Source organism: Labeo rohita, chromosome 16, assembly GCF_022985175.1.
Source record: "Labeo rohita strain BAU-BD-2019 chromosome 16, IGBB_LRoh.1.0, whole genome shotgun sequence".
NCBI classification, from domain to species: Eukaryota; Metazoa; Chordata; class Actinopteri; order Cypriniformes; family Cyprinidae; genus Labeo; species Labeo rohita.
Window position 1 is genome coordinate 830,161 of NC_066884.1, and position 10,746 is coordinate 840,906.

Here is a 10,746-nt window from a genome sequence, read left to right on the forward strand (position 1 = left end):
ACCAAAAGCTGAAAGCTGAAGAAATAAGCTTTCCATTGATGTGTGGTTTGTTATGATAGGACAATATTTGGCTGAGATACGACTATTTGAAAATCTGGAATCTGAGGGTGTAAAAAAATCTAAATATTGAGAAAATCACATTTTATTTCTACTACTTGCCAAGGTGATATTTTTACGTTATTTACGTTTTTACAGTATTTAGTTTAACGTAATAAAATAACCAAAACTTATGGAAGCGCATTTCCACCACTAAATTATTATTTTGTGTGTGTGTGTGTGTGTGTGTAATTGCAAGTTATAAAGTCAGAATTGTAAGATATAAACCTGCAATTATGTTATAAAATGACTTTATTTCTCAGAATTGTAAGTTTATATTACTACTACTTTTTATTCAGAGGCAGAAACAGGCTTCCATACAAACTAAATAGCTAAAACAAAACAAACAAACAAAAAATAATAAAAATGATATATACATATTTTAAACTAAATAAATCATAAAAATGACAAAATAAAATTACTAAAACTTGAACTAAAATTAGAATTAAATTATATAATAAAAAATCTGAAAATAATTATAAAAATAAAATCTGAAACTAATATAAAAATAGAAAATAAATTTCAAATAATAGAGAAAACTAAATAACTCAGCAGGTTAAAATAATTAAAGACAATTAATTTGTGATTCTAGAAATGTAAAAAAAAATTTAGGGTTCTTGATCTTTTTGACCAAGTTGATTAATATTCAAAAATATGAATGAAAACTCTCAATCATGTACATTTTTTCTCAAAATAAGATTTTTTTTAAATTATAATTTACACTGTACATTATTATACATTATCAAATTACATCAGCTAAGTTTTACTTTTAATGTTACAAAATTCTCAAAATTAATCATTTAAGAATTGATCAAATAGTTGTAGTGTGTCTCATATTCAGACAGGAATCGTGTGTTTGTGGTGTTTTTCTGCTGATAAAAGGAGAATGTAAGACTAATTCACCACACAAATGAACCACAAAAAAATTCTAACGTGCAATGTTTGAAACAGTTTATAATTGCAAAAAAAAAGTTCTACTGCTATTAAAACAACAACAACAAAAACACATGCAGTATACAATTAGTGTCATGGCCAGGATTTCTAAATCACCTAAATGTTTGGGTTTTGACTTCATGTTGAGTTGCTCTCTACAGTCCTCATATGTTATATTTATTACACCTTATACAGCTTTTAAACTATGTTTTAGTCATTACCTTCAGCTAGTATGAAACAACACAAAAACAAAGCCAAAACCTGGATATTTTAGGCAATTTACATGACCTGGAAAAAGAGGACGTATGATTTCCCTGTGACCCTGGAACACAAAACCAGTCATAAGGGTCATTTTTATACATCTGAAGGTGCAAAACAAAATCAAAATATTGAGAAATAACTTTAAATAATTATTTAAAGTTCTTAGCAATGCATATTAGTAATCAAAAATGAGATTTTGACATATTTACGGTAGGAAATTTACAAAATATGTTCATGGAACATGATCTTTACTTAATATCCTAATGAGTTTTGGCATAAAAGAAAAATAGATCATTTTAACCCATACCCATGCTACTTATGACTGGTTTTGTGTTTCAGGGTCACATATGTTGCTCAATGTATATTCTGACATCACTAAAGCAACTGATTAAGCACCAAAGAAATGGAGTTTCTCGTAAGTCAATTGCCGAGCAATCATCCGCTATAAAAACAAATATGCCGGTACGTACTGTGCAAACAATGCATTGACCTTTGTGCCGCTGACCCTGTAATGTCACCAGCAGACTTCCTCTGGGTACACACGTAGCAGCAAACACAACTTGTTTTATTACGCAATTCGGACAGCTATCAGAAATAATCCTGTAACACTAACAAAGCATGAGGCTGCAGAATCTATCATCTGCAATGCTTTGACATGCAAACACAGGTAGGGTTGGAATGAAATACTAGCTTACTAATTACAGAGTAGCTTGGAAAACAGAGCCCTTTATGCAAAAGTATTCTAACCCGTCACATAATCGCACAACATTACGTTTAAAGCAATAGTTCACTAAAAGTAAATATTTGCTGAAAATGTGCTCATCCGCAGGCCATCCAATATGTAGATGAGTTTGTTTCAGATCTGTATCAGATTTGTAGAAATGTGTCATTCCATCACTTGCTCACCAATGGATCCTTTGTAGTGAATGGGTGCCGTCAGAATGAGACTCCAAACATCATTTAACAGACAAAAGCTGAAACAAACCCATCATTAAGATGGTTTTAAGAGTCCATAATCCATAATAACACTTCCTCCAGTGAAAAAGTGGTCTGGTCTGAATCAGGAGAGAAATCTGCACAGATCAAGCACCGTTTACAAGCCAAAACAGCTCTAAACAAATATGTGGCTGAATTTTGATGCGAGAGACAACAGGAGATGGACTTTACGCCTTATTATGGATTTAAAACATCTTGATGGATTTGTTTCAGCTTTTGTCTTCTCAAGATGTTAACTCATGGACTGGAGTGGTGTGGATTACTTGTGGATTATTGTGATGTTTTTATCAGATGTTTGGACTCTTATTCTGACGGCACCCATTCACCGCAGAGCATCCACTGGTAAGACAGTGATGGAATCACACATTTTTACAAATTTGATGAACAAACAAACTGAGCCTGAAGGTGAGCGCATTTTAATTTTTGCATGAACTATTCCTGTAAATAAGCGAGCGGCGTACTTTAATCGCTTCAGTTATCGTCTTACTGGAAATGGAAGTTCAAGCCAAGTTATGTTGTATAATGAACATGTTCCACTTGTTTCACAAATGTCTTTTTAACACGATCTATTGTTTTAGCATTTCAAACTTAAACTTCTTTTTGTCAAATGTGTTGCTTGAAAAGTGCATTTGTGCATCATTCCCTACAGTAGACGACATTTGCCTTGATATTTGCTTTTATAATTATGTTTACACACAGTTTTTCATTCACCCGTCAAGTTTGAGATTTTGGGCTTTTTGGTTTTTCATAAACTGTTTTTTCAGACTAGCGGAAAGAAAACATCCAAAAGACACTGTTAAGTGTTTCTTTTATAGCACTTTATCCATTTGAGTCAATAGATTTCAATTACAGTACATATTTTTAAAGGCCGTTTTCTCAAAATGAGTTTTTTTCTCCTACACTAAAGGTTTTTACAGAGGGATTTGTTCATACATAATTTGCTTCATTATATACAACATTTTATTCCCTCAAAAAATTGTGAAAATATATAGTTTTCTGTCTGTTATAAGTATTTTCTGAGTTATGGAGTGACAATTATATACCAAATTCCCTCTGTTTGACTCTAATATGTAAAAAAAATAAAACAAGAATTCTTAAACTGACTTCATCCAGTGATTAGATTTTAGTACTAAAAATGTATGCAAATTAGCACATATTTAATTAAATGCCTCATTTGCATATTTAAACCTAACATTTTAGTAAACTTGTAATAGAATTTTTTTTTGCAATTATGAATGGAATCAATCAACTGGGTAAGTAAGGCGATAACTATTAGTTATTTTTTTATCCTATTAAATACATTTTTGGAGCTGATGCACATTTTTTAATTGTTTTAGGGTTTCTCTCGTATGCACGAAAACATCATTGTGAGAACTGTTCTAAATCTAAAATTAGTATAATATTTCTAAAAGTGATTTAGAAGTACATGACAAACACACGAGTCAGGATGATAATGCCAAAATGTGAAAAAATAGATTTAATTGCAGTATATTAATGAACATACAAATGTTTTCCTCTAGCTTTCTCACAGAGACAATACATGAATCTCCCGTAGGTGCGGAGATCTTTTCTAGAGAGTTTTATCAAGGACTACTTTGTATCATCCCATACTGTATAAAAAGCTACAACGGTGCTTCCAAAAAAAGACAACGATCGATAAATCACATTCTCGTGACCTAAATACCATTACAAAGGTGCAGTAATTTCATTAAACTGTGTAAACAATACAAATGTGCTAAAGTCTGTAACTAAAGTCAAATACTTCAGACGTAACCCTTACGCAGTGTGGTTTTCATCCAGCGCTCGCGCCGAAACTCTCCCCTCGAACACCCGAGAAAATAATATTCTACAGAAAGTCCGAATTCAAGCAGTCTTTGGTTCGCTACCTCGTGAAAAGCATGTCAATCAACAAGTCCAGTAGATCAGCCTGACCGATGACGGGCCGAAAGAAGAGCTCCGTGATGAGGCTCGGAGTGATGGTTTTTAAAGTAGACGCGGTGAGGAGGATACGAGCAAATCGCCCTCTGTCCTCTGGATGAAGAGGCACCAGGAAATCCTTCAGGGCGTGCTGAGCTTCATACTGCAGACCCTCGATGAACAGAGATGCTTTCAGACCCGGCACATCTGCGGATGAAAAAATAATAGGTGAGTGCATTGTAAAATCTATTTTACATAATTTTTTAAAAATAATTAAATTACAAATACATTATATATAATGTATTACATTTTTTAAAATATATATTTTTAAGAACAAAATATATTTTATTTCATTTTAAATTGCTTGAATAATTTTAAATAAACATATTTGGATAAACTTAAATTATAGATACATTATTTATAAATATATTACAAATCCTTATTTATTTAAATATATTCTCATCAATTATTTTGAATAATTAGCGGGGTTTTTTTCACTTAAAAAAATCATTCAGATATAAATTAGCACACAAGACAAAGCTGAAATTTCGGAAAACCTACCTGGATTAAATATTACGGTGCCTTTCAGATAAGCGTACTCCTTGGGGCTTAAATCCAGACTCCAGAACTTCTTGAGGCAGGCTTTGAGCGTCTGCACGCCGGTCAGCGTGGGCTGCTCTCGATCGGAGCTCAGCATCTCCTCGCTGTTGAGCAGAATTCTCTTCAGCATGCTGGGCGCCGGAGTGTCGTGGACGTCGAAGCGAACCCGGTCCTGGGCCAGACCCAGAATGAAAAGCGGCGCCCAGCAGTTCTGGAGCAGCGACAGCTGGTCTTTAGGCGGCAGCTGTTGGAACGCCGGCAAACTCTTCATGAAGTGTATGGTCTTGACCAGCACGTCGGAAGCAACCTGACACGTCTCGTTGGGCGTTTTCAGACAGACTTTCCTGCGTTTCTCGCAGTGGCACGTCTGAGGGACCCACTTGTAGTTGGGCTCGTTCGCAGTCGACTCGCCTCGGCTGAGGATGTTGAAAAGGATGGCATTGGACTGTCCGTTACCGTACGCCGAACAATCGCATTCGCAATCCATGTCTTCACCGAATACGCGTGCTACCTTCTAGAAGTCAAACCTCATGTAGACTAAAGCTGTCTGTCATTGACACGGCTCCTATTTATAACAAGCATTCATGTGGTTGAACTCCTGAACCTTGACCTGTCAATCTACATCTGCTGAGAACAAAACAACTGCCCTTTGCTGTTTAGCAATTGGTTAAACGGTGATAAGGCACTTCAGCGCAAAGCCACTGTAGGCTGGGATATACTTTAGGTGAGGCAATATTATCTCTGCTGAAGTCATTACACCAGGCCGTACCAAGCGACCAAGGACTCCTCAAGTACTCAAATTATATGGTCCCTATCATTACAGACGTACCTGTGAGCCTATAAACCCACAAACGGACAAATCCAGCACAGTAAAACGAGAAAAAGGTGAACGACCCTTAAAGACGGGAAGAATGACTGTTACTTCATCAAGTCAGAGCCTCCTGAGAAAACAGCTGAAAAATTCATTATAATTTCGCTCGAAATACAAAAAAAGATATCTTGAGAAATGTCTGTGTGGTTTTTGTCTCTCAATTCCCAACGTTCTTCAAAATATCTTAATGTTTCACAGAAGAAAGTAAACCATACAGGAGTAAATGATAACCATTTACTATACCATGAAGATGCATTTATTTAATCTGTTTACTTAAGTTTTAATGAACTTAAGCTTTTTTCTACTGACCTCTAATTTCTACTAACTTTTTTCATTTCTACAACAATCTGCCAAGTTTCAGACCAAGCTTCATTTTGCTCTCCAAAGACTTAAAGATTTACAACAATTTAAGTTGGAAATGTCATTTTCAGGTCTATGTTCGAATAGTGGAACTGACAGGTTAAAAATTAAATAGAATTTTTTTTTTTACAAAAGTGTGTGGCAGAAGTTTATTTATTGACTATGTACTACCAAGGTCTCACAAGTAACGTGAGTTACGTAATCAGATTACTTTTTTCAAGTAACTAGTAAAGTAACATTACTTTTTAATTTGAAAGAAAAGTTATTTTTTAAATAAGTAACCACAGTTACTTTGTTACAATATTGCGTTACTCCCTAAAAAAGTAACTAATTATGTTAGTTACTTTTTATGTAAGGCAATGCATTACAAAATTGAGTTATTTTTTTCAAATAAGTAACCGCAGTTACTTTGTTACAATATTGCGTTACTCCCTAAAAATGTAATGAATTATGTTAGTTATGTAATGTATTACAATATTGCATTACCTTACAGGGCGTAACACAATATTGTAATGCATTACCTTACAGAAAATGTGACTTAGTAACGTAATTAGTTACTTTTTTAGGAAGTAACGCAATAATGTAATGTATTACCTTACATAAAAAGTAACTAAGTAATGTAATTGGTTACTTTTTTGTGAGTAACGCAATATTGCAATACATTACTTTTAAAAGTAACTTTCCCCAACACTGTGTATAGACACAAAAATAAAGTATCAACAAAAACATTGACTACGTATACCCTTCCATATTAACACATACAATACAGGGAGGTGCAGCCGTTTAGAGGTAATTTTTGGTTAATGTCGTCACAGGTATTTTGAAACTAAAGTCTGAATGCCGCTTTGCTGGTAAAAAGACGCAATATCAGTGCCTGTGTAAACAGCGGATTTTTGTATTTACCAGTAAAGTTGCTCAAGTAATTTTACGGCAATTTAGTGGTATTACTATGTGAAAGAGGCTATTGTAAAAAAACTGTTACTATATTACAAATGAATCATTTTTATCATATTTATCTGTTTACTGAATAACAACATTAATATTGTTGGTGCACTGTAAAAAATATTTTGGGGATGTACGTTGTGTTTTAAGTAAAAACTACAGTTTCAGTTTTTGACTTCAAAATTTCACTTTTAATTTAATGTGTTACTTGATTTTTTGTAATTTTACTAACAATTTCTGAGTAAGAATTGCTTCTACACCAATTTTTTGGCATGGTTCCTGAAACTATTAAGTGTTACAGTGATTTTACCACAGTACGGAGTGTTCTTAAGCACAACACCGAGATCTACTCAGACTTAATCTACTTCCTTTTCTATCTATACTACCTTCCAGTTTTTATTTGTTTGCCTTTTACTGTTTTCAGACTTTCTGCAGAAAACAAATAGTCTGGCTGTGACTTTATCTAAATAAAATCAGTCAGATAAATGACTTTTGACTGACTGAAAAACTGAAGTGATCAAACTCTTGAACTATATGTAAATGAACGCACAAACAAGGTCGTGACTCCAAGTAATGGGATCAATGAAGACTCGACTCTAGTAGAAAATCAGTCACTGCCGTGAAACATTAATCAATCAGAAATCAATTTCCTCAAACTTCTCAGACTGTTTATCCCTTTCTTGAGAATTCTCGCTATCGTTGAGGTGTTTTTCTGTAACGTCACCACCATGTGCGGCTTGTCCTGGTTTATTATCTCAGCAGTGCCTAGCACAGAGAACTTAACCAGATAAGCTAATTACTATATTGCTTTCAGTCAAATCAACAAGTAGCTACTTGTGTAATTCCCCTTATATTTCCATTATGACTATTAAGTTCCCCGCAGACACTCACCAAAGCCAGGAAATAGTTTCATTATGTTTGCTGTTGATGTAAACTACCCTTTTAGTTTTAAACCTAATGTTAAATGATCTACAGGATCAATACAGATTCATTATATTTGTCATTAAGTTCAAGTCGTTCGCTATATCCTTGTGCGGTTCAGCAGAATGCCAGATATATTCCACCTCTATATGATGACGATGATGTTGTTTTGCGATTCACAATGAACGTGCAATTCATCAGGATCGGAACATCCCAGGTGAAAAGAGTCTAGATCGCACTAATCAGCGTCTGAATCATAGTGATTGAATCACGGGTTGTAAATGCATTTGATAAGCCAGTGTTTATTGAAGGTCGAGGCAGTCCGAGACAGACACTGAGGACACCACCTTATCACCAGCACGATAGTAAAAGAGAAAAAAATAACTCATGCCAGACAAACTAAGTGACAAAACCACTGCTTCTGCAACTGACCATTTCAAAACAAGTTGTGCTGTGCTTAAGAGCTCATACTGATTGAATATCACATTGATTTTATTCACGGTGCAAGTTCTTAACATTTTAGGAACTTATATTGCTTTTACTTGTTTGAATCAGTAAACAAACATTTAAAATACAATACTTTCTCAGTGAAAACTTACTTAAATGAAGTCAACTATGTAGTAAAACAATGTGTCCCAACCGTGTTCCTTAAAGTCCTCAAAAGTACACAGTGTGGATGTGTTTCAGGTGTGTTTGATTAGGGCCACGTCCAACATGTGCATCGTTGGTGGAACTCCAGGAACACGGTGAGTAAACACTGCTGTAAACGGCATAAAAAAGCCAAGTAGGTGAAAAGCTTTTATTACACTGTTTAATAATCACATGCTCCAAAGATACAGAAGTTCATGAAATGACATACAGGCATGAGCCTGCATTCTAACTTTATCTACATGATTTCCTGTAAAGGTTTTCCGAATAAAGCTTTTCTTCAACTTGCACGGGCAACAGAATGATTTTATCTCATCAGATTACTTAGTTGGCCATACAAGTTGTTGTTTAGGCTTGGATTTCATTGGTAAATCAATGGCAAAACATTGCAAAACTATGCAAACATGCTGACAGTACACATACAATCCGAAAAGATGCACTTTCTGTGAATTCACTGATGCACTACAAACATTTCAGGGGGATTGTTTTATTGTTTTATTATTTTTGACCCTGGACCACAAAACCAGTCATAAGGGTCCATTTTTTGAAACTAAGTTTTATACATCATCTGATACCATGAATAAATTAGCTTTCCAATGATGTGTGATTTGTTAGGATACGGCAATATTTGGGCGAGATACAACTTTTTGAAAATCTGGAATTGAATTAAGGTGACTTTTTGTGAAGTGTGATTAGAAGATATAGATTTTATTTTCATTTTTTAAAACTAAATAAAATGGAAAGTTTTCTAAAGTTGTATTTTCAGACTCTGAAGTGCTGCTAATACAATTCATGTTCTCCTTAGACCTTTATTTTTGGAAAATATATTGATTTTATTAATGTTCACTTAAACGTATCCCTTAGCTTTTTTTTTTATTTGTCTTAAATGCTTAAATTTGCCTCCATAAAACTTAAATTGTAATCCTGGCCCACTTTGTTAGTATAGGACAACTATTTTAAAATCTGAGGGTGCAAAAAAATCTAAATATTGAGAAAATCACTTTTAAAGTTGTCCAAACTAAGTTCTTAGCAATGCATATTACTAATCAAATTTAAGTTTTGATGTATTTACAGTAGGAAATTTACAAAATATCTTCATGGAACATGATCTTTACAAAATATCTCAATGATTTTTGGCATAAAATAAAAATTGATCATTTTGACCCATACAATGTATTTTTGGCTATCGCTACAAATATACCCGTGATACTTATGACTGGTTTTGTGCTCGAGGGTCACATTTAAAAGTGCACTTAAAGCACTTTGGCTTTAAACAAGCACTGGAAAGACAAATAAACCTTTAGAGTAACATAAAGTGCGTTTTAAATCCTAGATTTTGACTGTAAACTACAACAAAATGAGGTTTAACATCATCCTGGACACTCATTGTTTAACTATTTCAGCTCAAATGCCACAATTAAGTCAAATTCTGACTTTATCATAATTTATTTTTGTAAGCAGCGCTCGATGACCTTAATATTGCATACAAGTCTTATCAACAGGACGTGAATCATGTTTCCCAATGACAGCATCTCGAATCTATTTATATTCCAGCTTTTATGACAGTCATAAGAATGACTGAGCTTAAAAGTTGAAGGCCATGTTAAGATCGTTTAGTTTTCCTTCGGTCGGTGAACCTGAATAACCTGTTTTCGGTCAGTCTAAGATGAGTAACTATGAAGTTTTTTATTTAAATGTTTTATTTCAGGCTTAGTAATCCCATCGAGCGATGAATCGATGATTTTGCTCAGTTATGTCGAGTTTTAACAAACAATACGGCGTTTGCAAATAACGCGAACGCGATTCAACTCGACTAAATGCGCCTCAGCATTCAAACGTAAGTCAGTATTCCGACCTAACGTTCACAAACATAAAAACAAACGTGGCTAAAGCTTAGTAAGAGTAATTGTTTCCAACTCACCAAGTTAGATGTGTGAAGATGCGGATGTCACGGTTTTAATATCTGACTGAATATAGTTGAACACGCGCTCGCGGTTCCCGCGCTAAAAACTGAACGCGAGTCCTAACGGTCACCTCGTATTTATAATTAATTATATATTTATTTATATATACATTATTTATATATATATATTTATTTTGTTTTTAAATGTGCTTCTTATTTTTCAAAATGTCTTAAATTTATCCTATCCTAAAATATTTTAAAAAGTATTACATTTTCTTTTTCGCGGCTTTGCTGAAAT

At 34.0% G+C, this 10,746-nt stretch overlaps 1 protein-coding gene across 1 annotated transcript; it reads right to left on the reverse strand.

The window, feature by feature from the left end:
* Positions 1 to 3,734: 3,734 nt before the first annotated feature.
* On the reverse strand, positions 3,735 to 5,353 carry nr0b2a (nuclear receptor subfamily 0, group B, member 2a). The gene is made up of 2 exons (XM_051130917.1): positions 4,765 to 5,353; positions 3,735 to 4,410 (listed from the first exon to the last, which is right to left on the reverse strand). Exons 1-2 carry the CDS (start codon positions 5,288 to 5,290, stop codon positions 4,169 to 4,171), a joined length of 768 nt encoding a protein of 255 aa, XP_050986874.1. The 5' UTR covers positions 5,291 to 5,353; the 3' UTR covers positions 3,735 to 4,168.
* Positions 5,354 to 10,746: the final 5,393 nt, after the last annotated feature.